Raw genomic sequence first — 27672 nt, forward strand, 5'->3', positions numbered from 1 at the left:
GCAGCAGCAGCAGCAGCAGCAAGGCGCACTGGGGCTCTGTCCCCAGCGTCCGCAGCACTGTGAACAAGACCGCAATAAGTCTGGGAGGATCTCCGCGCAAGGCGACCAGGCGCAGCCACACAGCCGCGACTCCCGCGTAACCCCCCCGGTAACACAACAGGCATACGCGGGGAACTCGTCTGCGACTGTCAGCAACAGCAGCAAAGACAGCCCCAACTACGGCTCCAGCTATCACCTGTGGCCAGAGAGCCCGCATAAAGGAGAGGAGAGGATACGCATCGACCTCCATAAGGTAGATTTCTTGTCACATTTTCTTCTGCGATAGCGGATGTGATTAGTCTCTGTTGACAAAAACAAACTGGCCTTAACGTTTTCACTCAATGACCACGCCTGTCATATGATTTTGACAGAGCACATTCGCCTATGTGTGCGGTGTGCACGCGCGTTATATGTGTGTGTGTGTATAATAAGGTGGGGGGGGGGTCTTTGAATCGTCATTCAATGTTAGGCAGCTTTACCGATGTAAGTACCGTACATGTAACCAAGTGCGTGATATGTTCTTATCTAACCTGGTGTTTGTTTCGTTTGGTTGCACGAGCACGCACATGCACGCACAAACGCGATCACACACGCGCACACACACCTGTTCCATGTTGCAGTGTTGTTTTGGGTACTGAAAATATTCAAATGACGCTCCCTGGCAGCTGAATTAGAAACAAAGCGGCTGTTGTTTCCACAGAACAGAGGGGTATCTGAGCGGGGGAATTTTAATATTGTGGCTTCCAGACACCGTTCTTTCACAATGGTTAATGGTTATTATCATTAGGCCTGTACCTGTCAGTGTGAGCAGCTCTTGCCAGGGTGTTAAACATACTCCCAAACTCACTTTATATAGTAGTATGTGCTGTATGTGATGAGGGCTGTCTTGCACTCAGCAGTAAAATACTATGGCATCCTACAGTGTAATTTGTGTAGTCTATGTAATATGTGTAATAAAAATAGAAGTAAAGACATCAGCATCCTAGGATTTATTACATCTGGCCGAACTAATGATAGCAAGAAAATAAAGAGGGCCAGCATGTTGATTGGGTGACAGATTCTAAGTGACAACGTTGATGAAAACATACAGAGGAGAGAAAGTCAGGTTAAGTTAAAAAATATGGTGCTGGTATGTGTCTGCATGCCAGCATGCAGGCCTGTGTGTTAAAAAAGAGAAAGACAGGAGGAAGAACGAAGAAGAAAAAGTTGTGCTGAGGGAAAATTTAAAGCAGTTTGATTCAAAGGATTTAAAACCTATTTCTAATCATTAAAATATGTAGATTATAGATCTCCATTACAATAAGTGTTCTGGGGAAGTGTGTTTGAGCATGAAAGATTGTTGTTGTGTACGTTGATTCAATTTTTGTGGATAAATGAACAAGTTGAATGTTCTGTCTGGCTGCTCAAAGAACAAATTCTTTCCGTACAGTTTGGATCTTGCAGAGGACGGTAAATAAGGAAAAGTAGATTCTTGTTGAAGCTATGTGCTAACACCTCTTAAAAGGAAAATAACTGAGAAATCTGACTAAACATGGCAAATTATTGGTCATACAATACAATTATCAGACATTTGAACCATGTTGTTGTTTTAGTCATTTAGTCATTTAGTCACCATTTCTTTTAGTTTTCTGCTCCCCAGCGTTTACTCCAGGTGCAGTCGTTGTGAAGTTTTTAAAGAGAAAAGAAAAGGAGGCACTGATGAGGGTGCAGCATTTAAATAAGAGCTTTTCCTTTTTAAAATGCTGCACCTGATTTCAGGGGCTGAGCTGGCACCACTAGCAAAAGGTGGTACATCGAACCACCTTGACATGACTGTTCTGAACTTGGCTCAATTTTGGAGCATCAGCAAAACACCAAAATGACCAAATGACTGAAGGGAAAATAAACTTTTCTTTAACAGCTTTTTTCTTGAAAGTTTCCACAATCCTGTTTGACGTTAAAATCACAGGGTTGTTTTGCTGAGAGGGAAACTAAACCCAAGACATGAAGTAAATTAGGAACAGTGGGACTTTAAATGATGATCATATATATATTTACAGAATATAGGGTCCTCCACTTGGTCTTCAAATACTTAAAGGTGATGTTATAAGATCATGTGAGAAGGATGACAGTACATTGTAGCGCTGCAGGCACTACAGAGGTATCAGATACTATGCACCAGTTATCAACCACCAATGGACCACCAATAAAGTAACCAAGAATTAACAGAATACAAGATATGCATCCACTATAATATGCTGTCTGTTAAGACTATAAGGATGTTGTGGAACCATTGTTGCTGTATAGTAGAGAATGAAAGCCCATGTTGTACTAATTATAGTGTAAAACGTCATTTCAAGGAGTCTCTGGTAAGTTGAAAAATAGTGGATGTTCATTACTGTTTAAGCAGCTGGGATTTTAACAAGCTGTTACAGTATGTCTTTTAAATCCACCCTGATTATCATACTGGAAAGTTTTTGTTTTACATATATTTTTATAAACAGTCACAATATACAGAAGTCAAGATTTCCAAGAAAACTTTTCCACTCTTAAAATGGGAATATGACTTTAGCATCATAATTATCTGCTTTGTTTGGCAGCTTTCCAGCATGTAATTTCCACTGTCAGAGACGTTTATTTATTACACAAATATTACATAATCCAGTTTCAATTGTGAAGCTGGAAATCTGATGGACTCTAAGTATCAAACCTTTTCAACTTGCTCGGATCTGACCGTGCCAAGTATTTTGATACGGCTAGACACGCTTATCTATTCACGGATATTTGTGGGATTGTGGTTACATCTTATTGACTTGCCCTCAATGAGGCTGCCCCTACCCCGGCTCCCATTTGAAATCCCTTAAACAAAACACTTGTGACAGAACAAGCCTGATAAAGTGTATACGATTACAGTATCCCTGAAACCCAATAGCTAGCTCACTGAACTGATGGTAGGTAGTACGATATTGTGTCCTGCCTCAATAACATTGTGCTTTGAAAGGTGCATTGCTGCTTCTATTGTGAAAGGCTGTGTAAGTACTCTAATGCCCGCCACTTACTGCTATGGTGATATCTCCTGCAGGGACATGTTAGTGCATAAACACCGGTGGACTTGCACTTGCTTAACAAGGCTAATTTTTGAGGATACACAGACGTCGTGTTTAGCAGAAGCCTGTGTTTAATCACGGTAGTCTCTCAGATTTGGGGTCCTCCATGGGCAGAAGTTAACAGGGTCTTTCTGATTTCTGAAAAAGAATAAAATGTTTAAATTGAAAAGACAAGAAATCTACCAACATATGTTCATATTTATTATTATATTCTATTATATATGACTTCTATCCCCCTTGCTGGGATGTGGGTGATTTTTGGGAGGCTAAGCTTGGAGAATCTCTCACTGATTCATTCTCTCTGACAAAATAGACCAATATTTTAGCACTTAAGCTAACAACTCTTGGTTAATCTGTTGATTATTTGCACAAATCAAGGAATGGTTTGACATTTTGGGAAATACACTTACTTGCTTTCTTGCAGGGAGTAAGATGAAATTGAAATATCAATCAATTCCAGTAATCGATTAATTTTGACAAATTGTCAAGGAAATAGAAAATTGTGTAAAATCCTCATTACATTTCCCACAGCCCAAGGCAACATCTTTAGATTGTTTATTTAGTAAAATCAACAGTTCCAAACCCCCAAAGTACTCAATTTTAGTAGCAAAGTAAGTAACAAATCCTCATACTTGAGAGGCTGGAAGCACAGATGTTATTGAGGCAATGTCCCTCTAAAACATAACTGATTGATTTTCCATGTTATTGAAAATATTATTTTATTTAAATCGATTAATGGTTTGGATTGTAAAATGTGTGAAAATAATGAATAATGTCTGTTACAATTTCTCTGAACCTGAGTTGATACAGCTGTCTACAAATAGCTTTGTCCAATCAACAATCCAAAAATAATCAATTTACTGTCACATAAAAAACTACAAATCCTCAAACTGTGAAGCTGTATGATTGATCTTTGATCTTCGGCTTGAAAATAACTCAAATAATCAATAATCAAAATTGTTGCTCATTAATTTTCTTACATTCAACTAATCGACAAATGGTTTCAGCTCTACTCAGCTGTATAATGATATACAGTACAACAAATCTTTGTGCTGCAAGCTGCCTGTTTACTGATCAGATTGAGGGTTAAAAGTAAAAACATTCTGAAATAGAAAAATTCATCCTGGTGCCGTCTCTCTCTTCTCCTGTCACATATACCCATGTGTGTTGGGTGCACTGGGCCTGTAAAGCTGCTCTGCTGTAGTGTGTGACTGTGTGTGTGTGTGTGTGTGTGTGTGTGTGTCAGGCGAGTGCCAGCCCACCTTTCTGGAGAACATAAGGTTATATGTGTCATTGCAGAATGGATGGCTTGAAAGAGGAGGAAAGCTATTACAGTAAAGCCTTTTGAGCAGATCCTGCCAAACTGCAGTCCAACACGCGTATAATCACCCTATATGATCTGGGAAAGGTCAACACAGTATATATCAAAGTGCCACTTGCAACCAACTTAGTGTCTCTTTGACGCTGTCTGGAGGATTTAGTGGGGTCGTGTTTAGTGGTGGTTTGTGTGCTCGTAGAAAGTCGATGATTTTGTTCCACAGAAACAGAACAGCAACATGATAATAATATGGAGGTATTTTCAATTTAAGAAAGACACAACAACCTTTCTTATTACTTTTAAACAAAAATTGTTTTGACTGTTTCACTTCTTTCACTCATTTAAAGTGTCTTATTTTCTATTTCATTTTTTCCCTCATAACTAAGATCATTTACTCTAAGCGAATGCTACCAGAACACGTGTTTTCTTAGCTTCCCTCCTGTCTAAATTAAGGAAAATGTTGATGTAATTGGCCTGCCGGCTCTCTTTAAAAAAGTACTTTATCTTATCAGTTGTGCGTTTGTGTTGGCTTTGTAATAACGCTGAGGTAACGTGGAATACTTGAGCCTGGAACAATTGATGTCGACAGATCTGCTTACAGTGATATGATTTACTAGCAGGCTTATGCCAGGAGAAACATTATGTTGATTTAAACTTTCTCTATCGGTCATCTCTCCGCTGTTGTTACAGGGGCCTGCGTTTGTTTCTCTCTCATTAGGCGTCTATGTTTCCACTGCCTTCTGCGTTCAAGTCTGTGAGGGCAGCCAACACCTTTAAAGTAAACACACGCTGCAGAAAAAAAAATAAATGTCACACAAGGGGCAGATCCTAGTTCAACATCCTCTGTATATGACGAAGGAGTGGCGCTGCTGTAGATCTCTGATAACGCTAACAATTGCATGAAGAGAGGTAGGTCTGAGCTGTGGGAGCCTCTTAGTTTCGGCTGCAGCTGGCAACACACAGGCAGTAAGTATGAACATGAAGCTCTTTTAATAATTGATTGCTGTTTTCCCTATTTCTTTTTTTTGTCCGCTGTGTTTAAGTGCTGTGCTGTGCTCCTGCTCTGAAATAGATTTGTGTTTCCATGTGTGTTGCTATGGAGAGATCAGCCTGGTATTGTGTAGCAGTCTATCTCGAGGGTATTGAGTTTGGTCAAGGAATCATGTGCAGAACAAGACTATCTTTTGGCTTTACGAATCATTTCACACTTGCCTTTTTAACACACGCGAAACACACACATACAGTACGGACTTGCACACATGTCCATGTCACAAACACACACACACACACGCACACACTGTAGGGTAGCCCACACAAACACTGATATTACTGTAAGTGGTTCAAATGCTGCTCCACTTGATATAGTTCATTCGCTTTGCGTTTCATTTGAGTGAGCCTGCACAAGGAGAAGTGTATTGAATTACTTGCAGTCCAGTTGAATACAAAGAGTGAAAAGAAAGCGTGTTGGGGGTTTCCTCGGTCGCGGTGAGCCTCGCTGCTTACTTACTCCACGGGTAGAGTCACAGCATGGCAGATGTTTTCGCTCTGCCAGCAGTCAGTGCAATTTGTAACTTGACTGTTCGACCTCTAATGATGTTTCTGTTTTCTAATGTGTGTTGTAACTTACAATTTATTTTTTTCTCTCTCTACTCCATAGCATGCCAAGTCCCCACCATGGCTTTTTGCTTAATAAATGACCGCAGTTCATTTATATGGTAATTCCTGTGAGATGCTAGCCAAGGGATGCCAGGCATATAATGTATCACCACAATGCATATGCTTTATGGCTAATTAGGTTATTGATCTGAGGCTGTTCCTGCGTTAGGGCATGATCACGACACAAAAGAGTATGAGACTATGAGTAATGCAGCTGTAAGCAGATATTTGTTATTCATTACAATGCCGGAGATTCAGACATGCAATGATGGCTATATGTTTGTGTGTTTGATGGTGCAGGTGTGTGTGCGTCTTTCCACATATCTTATGATATTGCTGACGTGTGAGCTCATTGAGTCATTTCAATATTGCCTGCTGGCTGTTTTCAAATGTTTGTTAAACACAGTGTTTGGTAGGAGTGCAGAGTGCAGTAACGGATGTGAGAGATGTGTGATTTCATCATACTTTGCTCACACAATCGACTAACGCTTCGCTTGCAGCCTGCCCTTGAAAATGCAAGTTTGGAAAGCTTCTTCGCCATTGTGAAATTCCATACAGAGAGTGTTTGCTTTGTGTGGCAGCGTGTGTGCTCGTCGTGTTTATATGAATATGTGTGTGTATATATTCATGAGCTGCTCTGCCTGTGCGTTCTCATTGAATACGCTTTTTTTTTCTCATCAGGTCCTTATGTCCTCAGGTCAGAGTTTGACTGCTGATCCCCTGAGCTGCCGTACTACTTCATTTACAGCACATGATACACAACTGTTCCCCTGTAAAACTCAATCAGAGCCTCCTCTGGCCACTGAGCTGATCCGCATCTAGTCAGATCCACTCTGCCTTTAGCTGTTTATAGAAAATGTGAGTACAACTTGTTTCATTTATACAAACAAAAGATGTTTCTATGGGAATTACAATTTAGCCCAGCCTTTAATCAGGAAGCCTCTGTGTATGTGTGTGTAGTGTTTGCGTGTCTAATATATACAAATTACTGTGCATATGTGTGCTTTGCCATCGCCAGCCATAATGGCTGTTCTCCAACACACAGGCTTTAGAAATTGAAACAGAAGATGAGTTAATAGAATATAAAACAGCTATCATGTATACACAGCAACAGTGTGATGTGTTGAAGGTCCGCTGCGGTTGCTTACCGGCAATGTAAGCTGCGGAAAAACATCTGTTCCATGGGGGCATTTTCTTGGTATGTGTGTGTGTGTGTGTGTGTGTTCTGCCAAATGTGTTTAGTGTATTTGTGTCCATTTGCCTGTTGTTTTGTACCTGTGTTTATGTGTAAGGGAAAGAGACAGAGCAAGCGAGTGAGTGAGTGGGAGGATAGCGTTAGTATATCATTATCATGTGGATGCCACAGTCTTGTCTTCAGATGGTAAAGGTCACATTAACTCTGTTGCAGCTTCTAGTAATGTGGAAGAAAGGGGCGCTGGAACAAGTGGATCCAAGGGGGCAGTGGCCCACCACTTCATGTCCTTGACCTTATAGCAAATGATCCTATATTGCAACACTTACGGTAAAAAGACGTTTCAGTCATTCACGTCCACTTTACATTCGGTAAAATAAAGCAGGCAAACATAAAATGGGAAGAATATTTACGTTTTAATCCAATTAAAGAGGAAAAATCAAATGCATACAGTTTACGTTGCAACCAATTAAATAGTTTCAATGCTGTGTGTTACGTTGTTGTGTTTGAACCGTTAACCTAACCAAACTTAATTACAGACAGAAAGGAGACACCTACACTGTTCAAAAAAGGAATGTTTAATTTTTTGCAAAACCAGTAAGTGAGACTTCTGTGAAAAATGCAGATTTGCGGCTGTAGAACAGCTAGTAACTGCCCCCCCTCCAACTTCTGAAATGAATACGGCGCCCTTGTGTGGAAGACCCTGTTCTTCAGGAATCCTCTACTGTATCACTGTACTGTCGTTTTCACCAAGAGCGATTTCCTGTTTGAGTCACAGCATCGGGGCTCCACGCTTAATTATACATCTGCAGCCGTGTTTACAAAGAGAGTGAACGCAGCCTACCAAACGCATTAATGGGTGCGAACATGTGCATGTGTTTGCAGTCCATAAAAAAAGCAGAGATTTTTTTATAACAACATATGAATACTATTTTTATTGAACCTATTTGGTGTTCACACGATGCTGACATGCTGACATAAGAAAAATGTAGCACCTCGCCTCCTCCCTCACTCACTCTGCCTCTGTTTTTCTCTGGTTTATGTTAGTGGTTGATGTGTGTAGCACTCTGTGTGCTGTAGTTCCTATACAGCTGCTCCAGCCTCCATTATTGGCTTCCCTCCGACTGTTAACCCCTTAATGGAACACCACCACAGCCTGCGCACTTCCTCTTTCGTTACTGCTATTCTCTCTTTAACCCTTTCACGAACAAAGCTGCCTTCCATCTCTCCCTTATCTTTCTTTGAGAGTCCATTTTCGATCACTCGTTTCCACTCCCCAGCCACCTCTTCTTTTCTGTCAGACTGAAAAAAAGGCTTTTTAAAATAGAATCAATTTACACTAAAGGGCCCAGGGGGCATTAGAAAACTGCAGCACTTAATTTCATAACCAAAGAAAAAAAATCACAGCTGGAGGCTGTTAGCACAATTCCCCTAACTTTTATAATGTGAGACATAATAGACCAGCATGAAAGACAGCTACTCTTGACTGTAGTACACTACAGTTTGGGGTCTGGAGATGGTTCACCCACCCAAAAACAGGATTATGTACGGTGCAGTAGAGTAAAGTAGGTATATATGTGTGTGTGCAACATTTGGTCTGTGGGGGAATATAAATGTGCTGCTTTTCCAACTAGTCTTTGTTTCATTTCACCAGAGAAAAGTGGGTCCTAGGGCCAGATAAGGATATTCAATCAGTCCAGGAAGACCACGGCACCCAGTCAGAGCGTGCTCGAGCAGGGTGACATATGGTAAAGGAGGAGCAATGAAATCTGATATCTTCTCATTTAATCTTGTCACTAATTTAATCATTTTCCCATTGGAATGCCAAATATTTATACTGTCTGTCTCAGTATGTTTCTTTTTCCTGTTTTGTCAACGGGAATGTCTTATTTTAGAAATGAAAATGGAAGTTAACTAGAATACAGGGTAATGAAATTGAATGGTTCTCAGATTAACACAGTATTGGATTAACATTGTTTTATTCTTCATGGAAAATTGCACACAGTTGCAAGGAAAATATATATTTATGCTATTCATAGGTAGCCTATTTACAATTGATATATATTTTTTAAGATATTGGTGAGGGTTTACTTTGACCCTGAAATGCTAAAAAATGAGAATTCCTCTGATTCCAAATCACTCTCTCTTGTCCTCTAGCTTCTCATGTTGGCTCGTGTCCTCCTCCCATCATAAATCTCAAGCAGGACGTTTCCAGGCAACTCTCCAGTCAATCTTTACTGAGTTTGTTGAGTTATCGATCTGTCCTGTGCTATAGGTTGTCCTGGCTTCTCCCTCCACTATTGATGTTTTAGCCTCGGGGAAAGAAAGAAACTGCCTCAGCCTGAATTTACCGAGGACTCACTTTGAAATGACTTACAATCACCTCACAATGAAAATAGAAGTTGTCAGGGAGTGGCATTTATACATTGATACTGTTGTTGGGTCTCACAATAGTGAATGCAGTTTGATAAAAGGTAAGAATTGTAGGATTGTAGTGTGGGTTATGGGGCACTTAAGGGTGATTATCTCTGTAAGGAATATATGGCCACTGTGGTCCTATTGGGATGTCAAATAGCTGCCAGGGGAACTGTCAGCTAATGAAGATGGTTTAGTCCTCTGGGCCCACATAGACTAAGCAATATTTCAAGCTTTTGTGGTTTACTGTGTTTGTGGGTGTCTTCTGTTCCTGACCACATGCATTATTGGTCGTTTTGATAAGTGGGAAGAAGTACTGTACGGTATGAGAGGCCATTTAGGTCATAATTGTACTTGTTCTCACACATTATATTGTTACATAATGTTACACTATAGCCTCCTTCACACTACTATGCCTTCCTGTGTGCAGTCACAAACTACAACATGTACACTATTTTCTCTGACACACACTTATACTCATACAGAGTATAGGCTCTACCATAGTATGAGAGGATAATTGTGAATGACAAGTATCTACGTGACATTGATGTACTCACAAGTGGCTACGTATCCCATGCTACTATTTGTCACACACTTTCATTTTTCACAGGTTTTTGTTCAGATACACGTATAATTACACCCTTCCTCATATACTGCTGTCTTTTACATAATTCTTACACAAACAATGATTTTGTCTCACAGAATCCCCCCTGATGCACTATAATGCTATACTTTTTTGTAATTTGTATTCCCCGCAATGTTGCAATTCAGGAAACAGTGAGAAGTGTTTATTTTGCACAGGAAGTAATAAGGAGGAGGATGTGCTGTAAAAAGCATGTATCTTCAATATCAGAGGCCAAAATTTGCATCCGCAGTCCTGCTTTAGGTCAGTGTTGACCTGATATTAGTTTTAAACGTAGTTTCCTAACCTTAACCACACTTTAACTATACTGAACTTACCATAAACATGATGTTTATCAGTAGTTTGAGTTTCCTAAACACAACCCTGAAAACCACAATCATACTTCATGTGCCAGAAAATACAAATATTTTGCATATATTCTTAGTATGAATGCTCATACGAAAAATATGACCTTTGCTGGTAGATAGTCACTTCTTCAAAATCCAGATGATCATCATTGGGAAAACAGTGTATACTGTAAGTGCAACAGCGTGGTAGTGTTTGTAAAAGGCCCTCTCACTCTGATCTATTGCATGTCCTGTTGGCCCATCAGTTAACTAGATCTTTGTTAATGCAAAGTGTATGAAAGTTAAAGGCCGTACATCCTACTGATACGGTTGCATCTTGGATTGATTGACACTTTATGTGAATAAAGGTAAGGCTGTTTGCTGCCTTATAAAGATGCAACTCAACTCACACTGAACTACCATTTAATTTCACTTCAGATACTTAAACAAATCAGCTATGATTTAGAAAAACCAGGCTAAACTGTTGGCTTTTCACTCAAGTAAGGCTGTTGAGGTGCCACAAATTAACTAAGCAATGTCAATTCTACAACGTAGTTTAGGGTTAAAACAAGTAGGTTATGTTCAAATAAGTGTTTAATAAGAGTTCATGGTTTATGGTTGTTTAAGATGATTTGTGAAACTAAGAATGAATGTGGTATTACAATGAGAGAAATTTCTGTCCTAAACTCCTGGGAATGTGTCAAGGACTGGGTCTGCCTCTTTATGAGGGGGTTATCAGCACAAATCGGGCATCAATCAAGCAATCAGCCCAAATGTGATCTATGGGGGCGAATGGGGCAGTGCTGTTGATTGGCTAAAATAAAGAGGATGCTTTAGAGAGCTGATTAATACAATGTTGAAATGCTCTTGTAGTCCCATTTCCACGTATAGTGTCAAAACTCAAGGAGCAGGCTGAGCAGGTTGAATATCAAACTGTTTTTTTAGTCCAATGACAAGTTAAGTGCATTTAAAGATTTTCAAGGAAAAAACAATCTTTTATTCTTTAGATTTTAAGAATTGCAAATTTCTCACATTTTCTTACTGAATAGAAATTGCAAAAATTCTAAATATGTATGAATTAAATAAGAAGAGCACATAGAAGCAAAATATTCAGAAATTTTAAATAACTTTTCTCAGTTGTGGAATTTAAACTAAAACTAAACTAATACTGCAAATGCTTTCTTATGGCAACACATTGCTGCTATGCCAAAGAAATAAAAAATTGATCACTATGATGTTATAACATGAAAAGTTTATATAGTTATATTGTTATGTTGACACATTATAACAATGTAAGTTATCACTTTATAATGTGAAATGTTTTATGTTATAACAAATAGCTATTATGTTATAACTTGAAATGTACATATGTGATAAGTTAACAATAAGCTTTTCATGTTATTATGTGGTACTGATACATTTTTCTTTTTCTGGTGTATCAGCAATGTGCTTCCATACTTTATGATTAAACCAATAATAATCTACTTCTGTTGAGGAACTGTTCCATTCTAAAATAAATTTAAATCCATTTTAATTGAGTTATTTCTAAAAAGCTCTCTCAGGAAGATACACTGTTCGGCCTCTTCTGGTGTTGTGTCATTTATAAGCGGTTTTTACCACTAGTGAATGCAAACAAACTTACTGAGCTGTGAGTGGCCCTACTGGCCATTTTCCAAGTTATATGTCTTTCTCTGGCTAACCATCTTTGGTTAAGTGACATTAATTAGTTTCTGGAATATTATGCAATAGTGAGTTCTGTGGATGCTAAATGACCACAGTTAATAATACTGTTGCTTCATTAGAAAGCACAGCAACAATCCAACAATGATTTTAAGAGATTGATGCAGGTCCATTTTTGTCAAAAGTTTGCCTGTGATGAAGTGATGATGTCATTGTTTTTGTTTAGTTTAGTGTAGTCTGACATTTCCAACAAAATTGAGACAACTATGCCCCCCTGGACACCTCCACCCCCCATAGGGGTTGTAAACAGGTCCAGTTCACCATTTCCTCATTATTTAAAGTAAGACGAATTAGCTGTTAGCAGTTCCTGTTTGCAGTGCAGCCCTGGATGTCCAGACAACTATTACTGGATTACTTTGTTGCTGAAGAAAACTTAAAGACGTTGTGATTCTTAGTTAAGTTCTGGAGCCATCTTATTTAAATGATTTCCAGGTGGATTTATGAATGTGTATTAACGATGAACATTAGCGATAATGATATCTTCAAGGAAAGGAAGTGTAGGTCATGTTGAATTTAAAAATGTGTGTATGATGTCTGTGTGTTTAGATCTCCCTGAGTTATGACTCTAAGAAGGAGGAGGGATTTTGAGGAAGGAAATTGCGGCTCTCCCTTCATGTCTCCCTCCAAGCCCTCCCCTTAACCCTCCCGGAGGCGCAAGCCTTTGCTATAAGTCATAAACAGGACACCTTCCCACCATTTAATTTATCATGCATCAAATAATTACATTTTATTAGTATTTTTATTTTGTGCCATGTGTATTTTGTATATATATATAAATGGTTCATATGTGTGATTTCAGTGGGCCTTCTGTAGGCTGATTATTTATTTCTCACATCACCAGTTTTAAGGTTCAATTTGTTAACCATTTTACCAGAGTCAGTCCATCCATCGTGCCCCCGATCTACAAATCAAGTTTCTAGCAACGCCCTCCTTTAATTTGCTGGAAATTGAAATTGCTCCTAATGAGGAAGTGTGTGTCCCACAGGGAGAGTAACCCCCCATCAGTTCTAACCCCAATCTCCCCAGGACCTAGTTTGTAAGACTCACACGAGTACTCATGGACTAACCTCGTTGGGTCCTAATTATAACAGCATTGTGTCTCTGTTGAACACAGCACATTATTAGTCCTAACCATAACACATTCCCACAGGCATGTACCTGTGTCCCTTTTCTCCATGGAGGTTTTGTCTTGTTTTTGGCTATTTTTTTGTTGTTATTAATCTCTGAGAGGATAGCACGAGAGGGGGAGAGTGAGGGAGGCTGAGCTTTGCTAGAGGCCAATAAATATCTCTGATATCAAGCTACCATAAATTTTTACTGTGTGTTGTGTGGACAGTGAATTCTACAAACAGTGATCTTGAAAAGATCATTAAATCTGAAACCTTTTCCTCTGATACTACACATTTATAGTAGCTGTTGTATGTAGCCACAACCCTGCATATATCATGCATTATTTACTTGTTTTGAAAGGAGATATTTTTAGAGTCCTCTTTAGTTTCTTTTGCACAAAGTAGTAATATTGTTCTCTTACTTCTGTTTGACTTGTCATTTTATTTTATACTGTATATTTTACCACTATAAAATACTAAAAAAACAAACTAATCATGGCCACATCATGTTTTAGATGATTCATAGTTGAAGTCATTGATGTTTGATGCTTTTTAAATTATGCCTCTCATCTTGTTTCTGCTGTGAGTTAATGCTATTGCCCCATATTTTAAGAGTAGTTATTTGCCTCAGTAAAGGTTATAGCATCCCTGAGGCGACTGCACTGCTGAATTTGATTTTTTTAAGTACACAATTTATTGTGTGTAGATTTTATTGTTGCCTTTTATTATCTTTCTCAGTTGCTGTGTTGGGTCTTCCCCCTTGGGCATTCCAGTAAGGCCACTGATATAGTAATAGACAGTACATTGCAGACCTCTACCAATTACAGTTAATCGTCCTCGCTACTCAATGACAGTTAGCACTTAGGTTGGCTTTAGTGTTCGAGGTGGTGGTCATGGCAGTTGGGATTATCTCACGGGCAGCTTCCATTACAGATGTTTCATTTGGTTACCCCCACAAGGACTCAGTTCTCAACAACCATTCTTGACCATGTCAGTACCAATAATTATTAGTTTAAAGCACAGGACTGAAATCAGGGTTTGTGTCCAGCATCAAAACACTTGGTCAAGCCTGCGGATAGATTGTAGTTTTGGTTAAAGGACCAATGTGAAGGATGTAGTGACATCTAACGGAGAAGTTGCAGGTTGTAACCAACTGAATACCTCTCACCTTCCAAATATGTAGGAGAAACTATGGTGACTGTGAAACTTGTGACAGATGTTTTTATCCCGTCTGGGTATTAATTTTTGTGTTTGTTTTTTTATATTTACGCCTTGTCTTTATTCTGGAGTGGTGACACATAATCTGGTGAGACTCACAATGCGCAATCTGGTTAAATAATAAAAAAAGAAGATATAAAAGGCTCATTCTCAGGTAACAAAAACATAACTCTTATTTTCAGGTGATTATACACATAATGAAAACACATCTATGAATATTATATTCCATTTCTACCAATAGATCTTCCTAAATGTTACAGACTGGACCTTTTACTATTGAAAAAAGTAGTTGTTGCTTGTTTTCGTGTTTCAAGTCAGTGTTGACATTTTCAATGTCATTCAACATGTCTCTACTGTGTTGATAAAAGATGTAATCCGGGCACCATTATGTTTTGTAAAAAAATATATTTTTTATTTATATATGAATATTATTATTAGGCAATGGACAATGTAGCAATACAAAGAACAGGTCAGAATCAATTACCACAGTACTTTTGTAGATATGACGGCTGTTTGTTTAACCCAATTAGAGCAGCCAGATGAGTCCAGGAAGTTCCATTATCTAACTGCAATGCAGCCGTTACAACCAGATAAAGGCAACAGTTTAGCTGCTATATCACAGAGCTGTCGCTTACAAAAAGAATCAAGTCAGAATAATAAAAAAAAAAGTACTGTGTTTAAATTACATGTGTAGCCTGATCCTAAACTATATTTTAACGGTTCGCTCATTCATGCCTCACATGAGTGACAAGCTAACGTGACAAGCTAACATTACTGTAAGGCAGTTGCCTTTTAAAATCTCAGTAATCTTGCAAAGGGTTTTCTATCTAAACTGCAACCACACATTACTTCTTAGATGATTTGGAATAGGGTAGCTTAGTCTAGCTGCTGGAGTACGAGCCATAGCCTGTTGGGCTTATACACTGTGAATTGAAATACATACATTCTTTCGTAGCTCATAGTTTGAATTTAATATTAAGCCCTACTATATCTCAGTCAAAATCACAGACAAATCTCATGTCATATTATCAATATTAAATCAATATACAGTGGCTGTATTGTGGAGTGAGGTGTTGGTGATCTGTTGCAGTATTAATGTTACACACTGAACATGTACAATATGCAATCACACATAAGTAGATGTGAGACTGTAATGTTTTAATAAATGTATGAGGTGAAAAACACACTTTGCAATGTGCTTTTTATGTGCTTCAACACACACATACTAGTCTTGTCCTGCACACATGAGCTGCTCAGTTCGGTGCACATCAAGCAAATTGTTCACACACTTGCTGATCGTACCAGACATGTGAAGTCGGCTTGAGAATATTCTGTGAAAACTCTGAACATCCGCTGCCTCTTCAATCCCTAGGACTGTCATGTCTTCATAAAACACTTATACAATAGCCTCAACCTATCCGACAGAAGGGCAGGAACAGCTATTATTTAACAGCAGACATCCCGACAGAGATATAAGGAAATGAAGTATGGGGTGATAAGACTTGGCTCACCCTTTCTACTACTGCAAAGAAATAGCATTTCTACTTAGATAAAGATGACATTTTTTAATGTATGGTCTTATCACTTAGATACGATATGTATGTCTATGCTATTAATTTTGGGCATTAGATGCTTTAACAAGATCGCATTAAATATATTATTTCGATTACCGCAGCACACTAAGTGCTCTGATGGAGGATTTTCCTTTCTGCGGCCTCTGGTTTTCCTCTGTCTTTACCAACGCTGAGTAATGATCCTCATGCTGGTCAGGGATGGACGGAGGAGCCCTGATGCCTGCTGGCCTGTCAGAGAAATGTGACAGCGTCTAGTGTGCAGGGACAAACTGGAGAGTGTAGCCTGCAGCTCTCAATCACTCCAGGGGCTGGCAGAGACACCCACAGGGAGCTGTCTTCCCTCTCTTTCATTTATCTCTTTCTCTTTCACCCTCTCTATCTTTCATGTTTCCCCAATTTCTAGATCTCTGCCTTATTTTGTCGCTCTTTGTCTCTTCTTCCTTCCCTTTCGTGTTCCTCCCCTCATGTCGGGCTTGTCAGCATCCGTCCGCTGTTCACAGATTTTACACACTCACATACACGTGGATCTTCTCAAACAATTCCTCCTCGTGCTTGTTTCGTCGTTGCACACTGTCTGCGTCAATATCCGACCTAATCCGGTGCCTGGCTGAGGCTCAGCTTGTTCAACTAGCACACATATGCACATATCCACCCACCCAACCACATACACACACACACACACACACACATAATTAAACCGACTGGCACCCACATGCTAACTAATAAACACGCACACACAAACAGACACACACACACTTGATTTTATAATGCACAATTCCATTTTTAGGGTGTATAAACCTTCAGCACTGCAGCACAGTAGCCCCCGTACAACACTAAAGAATGACAATTTTCTATTAGATTTGAGCTGGCTGGAAAGAGAGAGCGAAAGAGACAGAGAGAGGAGCAAGGCAGAAAGTTGCCTTCATTTAAACTGTTCTGCACTGAGGCTTTTCAATTTGATTATGAGGCTCCATTTCATATAGCCTGGATGCTGCGTGCCATTCAGAATTAAATTGAGCCGTTGGTCGGCTGGACAGACAGCCTCCCCATGTCTCCTCTGCAGGGGCATCAGGGGACGACAAGGGCAACGCTGGCCTGCCATGCCCTTTCGGTGCACTGTTTAGTCGGGTTGCAGGGGAAATGCAAAAAGCGACAGATCTTGGGTAGCTGGCTAAGTGGGCGAGAGTATGGATTAATTGAGTGCTTTGAGGTTTTGGAATGTGATGTGAGGAGTCCTGCTGCAATGTCTGTGAAGGACTCTTTAGTTTTACAAAAGTCAGGCATACATGTTGGTATTTTGTTCTATCTTACTTCCTCAATATGCCTGTACAGATTTTCTCTCTCGTATTTGTCCCTCTTTCTACCTACAGTAAATCTTCCTCTGATGTGTAGAAATACAGAAATGCCAGTGTTCATACACACTGACTGATGGGATGATTGCCCATATTTGGGTCAGTCCTGACCTGGTTCAGTGACTGATGATCACCAGAAACAGGTAACTAAAGCTGAGGATGTAACAGCAACCCTGCTCTCTTGGTGTCCATCATCAATCCTGTTTGTTACGTCATTTACACTTCCTGAGACGGTTTCCTTTTACATCTTAGGCTCTTCTGTGGTCCCACATCTGTGACAACAATCAATTAATCGTCATGTAATTGGTCATCGGAGACCAAATTAGGGGTACATCTTGTCTCTATTTTTGCAGCATTTCTGTAAATATATGGAAATGTTTTAAAGGCCCAGTGTGTGAGATTTAGTGGCATCTAGTAGTGTACTTGCAGATTGCAACTCCCTTGCTTCACCCTCCCCTTTCAATTGCAAAGGAGAAACTACGGTGGCCACAAAACACACAAAAAATGCTAACTGCCCTGTCTGGAGTGAGTGTTTGGTTTGTGCCTTCCAGGCTACTGTAGGAACACTGCATTTCAGTATACTGTCTGTAGGTAAGATTTTTTACTTTTAGATCATTATACACTAATGAAAATATAGTTATGTGTATTATATTCAATTTATGTCAATAGATCCTCTTAAATGTTACACACTAGACCTTTGAGAGGAGATTAATGATGTTTTCTGCTGTTTATATACTTATTGCCATTGCCCCACTCTAACTTTATGACGGGAGGGACCCATACATTTTTTTTTAAAATAGGTTGGAGAAATTTATGATGTGTGTTCAGTTTGACATTCCAAAGCAAAAATCAATGAGAGCCCACGCAGGGAGTGGTGTGTTTGTCCAGTCTGGAGCAGAAAGGATTCATCTCTTAGAGTCGGAGAAGACTGTTAATCATTTATTGTACAGCCACACTTGTTCAGAGTTAACTCTTCTCTATGAATTCACACCTCGAACCTACACGAACAATGATTTTTGGGTTTGCAGGGGTTGAAGTAAATTACAACGATTCACATTGTCGCAATTAAGTCATTTTATTTTGGTACTCAGGCCTGTAATTTTTCTCTTAAGTAAGTATACATTTCACTAAGTCATCTACTTTGCTGCTTTTAAAATCCTAATTCACTAGTGAGTAGGCCTGCAATCTATATTCAGACCTTTCATCAGCATTTTTGCAGCTAATACGCCAGGGACACACTGCAAAGTGCCCCAAAGCACTAGCCGCATCCTTTCTGTGACCACCTTAACTAATTGGGCTGCTTTCCACCAGTGTGGGTTAGTTACGATGTGTCATAACCTTTGTAAATTTATATTAAAACGCTGACACCACCAAGTGTGTCACAAATGAATAAATTAATTTCATACATACACGCAAATATTGTACTTTTCACCACACTAAATTTATTTATTACTAGTTACTTTTTACTTAAACATATGACATTTTACTAATATATCCAGTCGTGTACAACGTCTCTAAAATTGGCTCCATATTGACAAACTACTACATTAACATGCTACATGTATTCATTGATGATAAAAACAGAATGATAAAATACTCTCTAACGCTTTGAAAAGAATTTGACAATGATTTTCCTCAAGTTCTGTATTTATCACATATCTAAGGGATCAGTCATAACTGTACCAAAATGTGTGGTCCGTTTCATTCAGTAGTGATGAATTAATCATAACTAATCGCTTTAACTTAACTGGTTTGAGCAGTTTGGCTTTAATAGGATTAGTGGTTCGATCCCTGAGCAAGATACTGAATTGTGCCTGGTGTGTGTATGTGTGTGAGAGAAAAATGTAAGTCACTTTTGACAAAAGCATCTATCAAATTAATTTTTTTAACAAGTTATGTAATAAATGTCCTCAGCCAACAGTATAATCCTTGAATACTGTGGTAAGATAATAGTAAGATAAACAGTAAAAATACACTCCTATAAATGCACAAAGCAGAGTTTTCTACAAACATGTACAACCTTTGCTTGAGATAGTTGGATTCTGTCTCATATATTATAGTCCAGGACCCATATTTACATATCAAGCATCTCAGAACCACTCTCAGAAAGTTTGCAGAGACTAAAAATACTCCAAAGCTCAGAGCAAGACTTCAGAATTATTTACTTTCCACATAAAGGCAGGAAACTCTCTTTCCACAATGAATGACATCATGTTGTGACACTCACAACCAAAAGAATAATGACATTTTGTACAGTAGGTGCATCCAAAGGACTGACAGGCTATACTGTATACTGTAGAGCTTGATGCAGAAAAGACAAGCTATTTACGCACTGGTAAAGAATAAAAGTACTTACCCAAACTTTTAACCATCAAAACACTGAAATAATTAAATATGTAGGTATACTCATCTTGCTTGCTGCATCTCTTTTTTGCAAGTAAGTTGTAAATTGCAAGAATTCACCTTTTTTGCAGAATAGACAAAATCAGTAATGAGACTTTTAATCCACTCAGCATCTTTAAGTAACTTGCTGTTATTTTGATTTGTTTGCAAAATTCAGAACTCCCTTTTCTAATTATATCCCCAAATAAAGAACAGCATCTTGACCACTATTGCCATATCAGCATCTCTACAGTATTTCCTGTCATTCAAACCTAAAGTTCACTTACTCCACAGTCTTCAAAAGTGTAGAAGGGTCCTAATGGCACAGATTAAAAAGCAATTTAATACAGAAAAGGGGATTAGAAACACTATGGGCTGCACTAATCCTTAACCTTTAGTCCTGTTCTCATGGAGCCACAATATGCGCAAGACGATAGCATCACAGGACTGGAGTTAGTAAATTTCCATTAGGGCCGCCCTTCTTTATTCCCACCAGCACATTTAAAGGCATTAGGCATGCTTTGTCAAGGCTAATAAAAAGGGCCAGCAGTGCTATCACACACCCCCGACTTGTTTCGGAAAAAGCACTGTTCCATGTGAAGTTTTCATAACCCATTATGATAATCTGCCCGAGTCTCTGAAGGGCAGGGGATAGACAGGCAGATAGATGCTTCTGGGGTGACTGCTCTACAGCCTCTGCATGGATAGAACATTTTCTGTCTGCGTAACCGGGACAGAAACTCACTCCTATCTGCCAAGAAGAGCAGAAATGATACACGACTAAATGTGAGAAGAGTCTGCATGGCATCGGGTCGGGGAAGAAAAATAGGAACATTTTGTGTAGGTGATTCTCTCCTGTCTTGTTCAAATTAGAAGTTATATACACAATATACAATGTACTGGTTGTAGTCAAAGATATGCATGCATTGCTCTTTTCTGAACTTGCCCCTAGGTTGGCCTCAAACTCAACAGACACGATGTACAGTACATGTTATCCTTTGACTTTTAAAAGTAATGGTTTTACTTGTTTTCCTCTTAAAATCGTGGGTCTCTGTGGTACGCCTGATTTGAGAAGGGCCGCATTTATTCTTCTCCGTTCTCTTTTAGGCAGCCCGCGTCTAATCTCTGCAGGGGAAGAGTGTTCCTCTGATAGGAAACAGGGTCATGCTGAGCATCAATCATTCATATCTAAATTTGTGCAGCGCAAAGATTCAATTTTCTGCACTTTGTAGGGTCCACTATTGGTTATATGGTTTTATTTATACATCAAAGTCCATTCATTATTTATTTGTTTTTTTGAGCCATCAAAGTTTGATGCCATTTTCTTAAAGGAAAAGCTGATGCGCAAAAGACATACTGGCAAATAAAGGGAGTTTTCGGCTGTTGTAGTTTAACTGTAAAGTTGTGATTATCATGTTTTTTCCAACACTTCCTAACACAGGCTTGAACTACTCTTAATGAACAACCACGTCTCTGTTAGCAGCGCTCAGTACATGTTGCTCAAGAAAGAAGAACTTGGGTATTTGGGACTTAGAAACAACAACTGTTGATATTTTGGTTCCTGCTGTATGTTTGGCCACATGTCCTGCTGAGCACTAAATCTGTCTGCTTTTATAACCAAAATTGTTTTGCAAGATCCTTCCCTCTTTGCCCTCTCCAGAGCCACAGAGATGTAACTCCCACATCAATGCTCTATTTAAAGTCTAAACCTGTATGTGTCTCTTCCACCTACCGTCAGTTTTTACACCCTTTTTGTTGTGATAGTATTGTATTTATCACACTTCTTCCTGTTCACAGGCCACTACTGAGCAGAAGAAGCTGAGCCATGCTGGATCCAAGCCCTCCCTCTCCGAGAGCAGCGGCCGACTCCCTCAGATAGCCATGAACACCTGCAAGTACAATGGCGGTGTGGTGAGACCACTAGTGGGCAGCCTGGCGTCCTCGTCGCGCCGCAACCTCGCGGAGCTCGACTCGGAGACGCAGCCCTTGCAGACGCTGCACAGCTCTGGCCTGGAGGTGGTGGTGTCCAAGGGCAACGGTGGCGAAGACCCCAGCAAGGCGTCCAACGAAAGCTTGGTCAGGGAGGGCAGTGGGCGTAGCGGAGGCAGGGCGCCGGCAAAGAAGAACAGGGACATTGGCTACAAGCTCGGCCACCGGAGGGCGTTGTTTGAGAAGCGGAAGCGGCTCAGCGATTACGCACTCATCTTCGGGATGTTTGGGATTGTTGTCATGGTGACAGAGACAGAACTTTCATGGGGGGTTTACACTAAGGTAGGGTGTGCATGTGTGTGATGCATGAGTGGGAGCTTTGTGTGTTGTCATTGCTATTGTTCATTTTTGATTTGTGTGGGGTTGGCAGCTGTCAGATTTATGAAGAGTGATTATTAGCACAGACACTGACATACAAGGTGATGGGAATATTGCACAAATACAAATAAAAGGAGTGTCATGTGAGCTGTGCAATGACTAACAGTCCAAAGATGGGATAAAATATTGGATACAAATATTTTTATTGAGTCATTTTTTAACTGTAGACCTGCTTTTGTTACTAGTTATTATTATTGGCATCAGAAGGGAGTTTAGCCAAAGAATTTGGTTCCACTACTGCTGCCATTGTGGCTGTCTGTCATTCCCTGTGAAGCCAGCATCTAAAATAACTACCTCACAGCAGGAGGGGGAAATGGAGAAAGGGATAGTGGAGGAGAGGGGGTGAAGAGAGAGAGAGAGAGTTATATAGTGATTTAGACACAGAGAGAGAGAGATAAAGACAAGTACAGATGAAGAGAAGGTCAATAGGAATAAAAGATGAGAATGACGTTTAAACCGCCTGACAGCTTCTTTTACTTTTAGCAGATCAGAGTGGAGACGACACAGCACGCTCTAGGAACAAGTGGGACTCTTGAGCAAGGACACAGCAAGGCTGTTTGGTTTCAGGGTCATGGTGACCAGGTCGCCACCCATTGACCTGTTATTGTCCTTCGGTATCAGCCAATCTGTCCTGCTATGTCAGGGTATTTTGGCGAGAAAATCGTTAACTCAGTTCACTCAGAGCAGCTTCTGCCACACTATTTACTGGGCTGTTTACTTGGGAGCTGACATTGCAGTGCACTGCAGTATATAGTAGGTCACAGTGTCTTTCATCTCTGGAAATAAGACCATCTCTTTAACAATACAACAGAACAATATGTGAGTAAAAACTGAACAGGACTGAAGACGGTTTTGTATCTTTAAGACTGTTAACTACAAATTTTGTATATTTAAGCCATATTAATCAATTTGAGACCAAACCCCACAATAGAAACATCACAGACATAGAAAAAATAATAAAATTCACATAGAGTTACAAACTTGATATGGTTAACTTGTTAGTTGCCTATTTACACATCCAGCATTGGGAATGACTCTGGCAACGTGACGAATGTAGGTCCAATATTTACTCTTAAGATACTTTCAGACTAGATGCTAACTTTGCCTTTTCACTGACTAGTTACTTTGTGCTTCTGCTGTGCTAGATAGGCAGTGTACACAGGGTTTATCAGAGCTTTCACTCTACTGCTACTGCTTGTGGCTAGTAACCATGTTGGTGGAAGTGAAAGCCTGAACCAAACAAAAAAGTTGCTGAAAGATTTGGTTCATTACTGCAAGTGACCCCTTTCACTTTTCACCTTTATTGTGCAGCTTCAACATTGTTGCAGACTGTTAAAAATGGATAAATCCATAAAATGAATTGGTTTGAAACTTGTCCGTGATAAGTCATCTTTTAAGACTGTTAAAAAAGATATATATAAAACAACAACTGGGACAAGTTGTTTTATAATGCAGAGGTATTCTGTACTATATTAGTGGGTGGTTGTAGTGCTAATTCTTAGTTTGCAAACCACCAGAGAGTATTAGTGTCTTTTCACACGTCATAGTACTGTAGGGAATGGGGCTTCCAGCGCTTCCTTTTTTGATTGTATAATAATCTTTATATATAAGGATATAATAATCGTTTAAGGTGAATATTACACCTTTATTTTGTTGTCAGTTGCATTATTGTCACATGGCCCTGTAGCTGTGACAACAGGCTATTCTGAAAATATTGCAAGATGCTTTGGCATCTAAAGTTTTAGAGTCTACTGTCAAAAATACTGTATGTCAGTCCACTGGTACAAATCTAAAATGTAGCTTGGCATTAAAAAGATCAGCATTGATATCAAGTACATTGCAAGTTAAGGGCTAAAACCACCGGTATGTTCCTTTTTAATGGAGGATAGATTTTTTTTCCAGTTGTGTTCCAGTCAGATTTATTAGAATCTGTTTTTGATAACACATACGTATCTGTGAATGTGTGTCTGTACGATATAGTATGTCAGTGTGGTAATCTATAGGATGATTTATGGGGTTTTAAGAAAGTCAATAGGTTTGTCTGTGACTGTTACTGAGTGGGGTTCAGTCCATTCATCAAGCTGACCTCAGCTGAAATGGAAATGACCTCCCATCTCTGAGTGGCACAGCACCTCCTCCCACATCAGACAGGTAGCATGTGCCGCGGATGGTCCATTTTCCATCTCATGTCACATCACACAGCAGACACTTGAGGCTCAGTCAAGGTTTTCTGAGCCCTGAAGGAGGGAAACACGTTAACAGGCAGTGAGCACTGGGACTGAAAAATCCTTGAACCTCTGGCAGGTGGATTAATTGGTTTACTCAATGTTATTTCACCAGGGACTTCCCAAAACAATTTCAGACATTAGAATGTCTTGAGAACATGTTGCCGACCTGAGGGGCAAGGCAATCTAGTTGATAGCTAAAAATACATTCTGTAATATGGACCACCGAAGGACAGAGTCATATTGAACAGCTCTGTCTGTCATCACACTGACGATTATGAACGATATTTCCACTGGTTGTTTTTGTCATTCATTGTCGGTGTTGTCATTATAATAACAACCCTAGGATCATTAGCCTGCCGCAGAGTGGCATTTTTACACCGTGGCTGTTAAATTGATTTATTAAATGGCATTTTACCAACATAGAGGGGGGGACTTGAGTAGTACAGGTTCTCATTTCCTAGATCTATGGTCCCCATGTACACACACACACACACACACACTGCAGCACTAGCATCCAGCTGGCCTATTTATCACCAGCGACGCTCACTGTGGTGGCCCCCCTGTTAATGCTAGCCTTGCCTTTTCTGCACCTACCATTAAATGGAAAGTCCCCCTGTTAGTGCTGGGCTTTGATTAATTGGTAGTTTAGATGGTGGGGAACAACGTCCATAGATAATATCAGGCTGCACCTACACCTGCAGCTGCATTGTTTAGCAACATCCTGACTGCGCTGTTTGTGTGTAAAACCCCATTATCTGGTCTCAGTTAGACTCTTAAGCTAATAAGTACTGTCTGTGCATGTGTGTGTGTCCTCTTGTGTGTGTGTATGTGTGTAGCTGTACACACTTCTGTGGGCATACACTTGTGTTTATGCATGTTTATATGTGGACATGTACAGGTACAATCTATACGCACAACGTACCGAATTCTACCTGTCTATTTCTGTCAACGACCTCTTTCCACCTTGTTGCTAAGCAGTAACATACAACTCAGAAATCATTGGTTGTATAGTGATAAGTCACTATTTCCATCTATTAAGGCTAAATATAGACACTGAAAATATGGAATATGTACTAAATACAAGGAGCAGTTTATCTTGTTATATTACTATATAAAATGAGATTGTATATTGTAATCTGTTGATTGTGTTGATTTAACATTGTTATTTCTAATATCTTTTTTCCTGTCTTTTTCTCTCACCATAGGAATCTTCATACTCATTTGCACTGAAATGCCTTATCAGCCTTTCCACTGTTATATTGCTTGGTCTTATAATAATGTACCATGCCCGGGAAATCCAGGTGAGTCTACCACAGAAAAATGATCATTTCATTCATTATATCATCAGATTTTGGTATCAGTGTTGTGAAAATGATGATGATAATGACCATGATAACAAGGATTTTGAGTTGGCATGAGACCAAATATTGAAAAAAAATAGTTTTATAAAATTCTAAAACAAGATCTTGTTTTTCTTCAGCTGTTTATGGTCGACAATGGTGCGGACGATTGGAGGATAGCCATGACATATGAGCGGATCTTCTTCATCGTGCTGGAGCTGCTGGTGTGTGCTATCCATCCCATCCCGGGCCATTACGTCTTCACCTGGACGGCGCGGCTTGCCTTTGCCTACACGCCATCAGTGGCTGAGGCTGATGTGGACATCATCCTTTCCATCCCCATGTTCCTGAGACTCTACCTGATAGGCAGGGTCATGTTGCTCCACAGCAAGCTGTTCACGGACGCTTCCTCTCGCAGCATCGGCGCCCTCAACAAGATCAACTTCAACACACGCTTTGTCATGAAGACCCTCATGACCATCTGTCCAGGAACTGTTCTGCTGGTGTTCAGTATATCCTCCTGGATCATTGCTGCATGGACTGTGCGCGTCTGTGAGAGGTAAACACATGGTTGTGAATAATGGATGTTGCTGGGGACAAATTAAAAAACAAAATGGCTGATGCATCACGCGTTGCGGATTACTAGGCACCCTTCTTTCTTCACTCTCTGTTTCGTTCCAAGCTTCTTAGTGTTACCTTGTTTTCAGTCGCTCATCTGCACTGGTCCACAGAAATGTGTGGAATAATCAGGATAGCTTACATATAAATACTGTACACATGTGTACAGTAAGGCATACACTAATACGCCCACATACTACTCCACTGCCTGAGTGTTTAAAAACACCCTGACATACGTTTCATTAGCTCAGCAATCGCTTCACGACTCCCCACCCCTTGTTTTTATTGCTATTTTAGATGGCTTGTCCATAATTCATGAGTGTCTAATTGTTTGTTTGCTGAATGGTTTGTTTTGGTAATGCAGAGCAGCCCCCAGGATCCCCTAACCCGTTTTCTCCCAAAACTGCGCATTGGGCTTCGTCTCAAGGGGGCAGCAACGATTCTCACTGAAAATGAAAGAGGCAGGGAGAAATGAAAAGCTTCTCTTTTTTTTTCTTGTTTTGCATTTGCATAGGGAAATGAGACGTTAATGCCAGCTTTGATGTTTCAAAGTCATTTTTGCATAGTTGGAGTGGTAGGGGGACTTGAGTAGGGTGGGCGGGAGATCTATAGCAGTTCTTGTCAGACCCAATACGATACTGTACATGTGTACTGTGCACTGTAAAAGTTAAGCATCAGCTCAGACGAAAGCTTTCAACCAGGCCCTGATTACAGATGCTCAGTGTCCTTCTGCAGCTCACCTTGCCTGCTCTTACTCTTAAGTACCTCCCCTCCCTTCCTGTGCCTCTCCTCTTAACTACACCCCTGTGTTAACACCTGTCACTAACCATCCCTCCTCGCACGCCCAACCCTGGATCATCTGGGACCTTCAGCACCTCCAACTGTTGATTGTGGGGTTTAAACCTCACAGGTTGAACCAGCAATGAGCAGCTGACCTTTAACACCAGCTCCTCTGGAACACACAGGCAGGACAGTGAGGTGTAACTGGTGTCACCTCAATTCAATGTTTAATGTTCAAGACAACAAACTGTCCAGCTTCTATACTACTATTAAGGCCCCTATAAACTAT

At 40.0% G+C, this 27672-nt stretch overlaps 2 protein-coding genes across 2 annotated transcripts in view; both read left to right on the top strand.

The window, feature by feature from the left end:
* Window positions 1–6921, top strand: part of LOC118334527 — a 7390-nt gene extending 469 nt beyond the window's left edge. The window contains exons 2-3 of the mRNA XM_035670447.1: window positions 5–292; window positions 6781–6921. Coding sequence (XP_035526340.1) covers window positions 5–292; window positions 6781–6921 — 429 coding nt within the window. The remainder of the gene's footprint in view (window positions 1–4; window positions 293–6780) is intronic.
* The window catches only part of LOC118335178 (small conductance calcium-activated potassium channel protein 2-like), a 43147-nt gene continuing 20771 nt past the window's right edge, over window positions 5297–27672 (top strand). The window contains exons 1-5 of the mRNA XM_035671391.1: window positions 5297–5409; window positions 6781–6957; window positions 21848–22321; window positions 25851–25946; window positions 26126–26544. Of these exons, the coding sequence (XP_035527284.1) occupies window positions 21932–22321; window positions 25851–25946; window positions 26126–26544 (905 nt within the window). The 5' untranslated portion in view covers window positions 5297–5409; window positions 6781–6957; window positions 21848–21931. The remainder of the gene's footprint in view (window positions 5410–6780; window positions 6958–21847; window positions 22322–25850; window positions 25947–26125; window positions 26545–27672) is intronic.

This window comes from Morone saxatilis, unplaced genomic scaffold (genome assembly GCF_004916995.1).
Source record: "Morone saxatilis isolate NCDOM2014 unplaced genomic scaffold, NCSU_SB_2.0 Contig23, whole genome shotgun sequence".
Taxonomy (NCBI): domain Eukaryota; kingdom Metazoa; phylum Chordata; class Actinopteri; family Moronidae; genus Morone; species Morone saxatilis.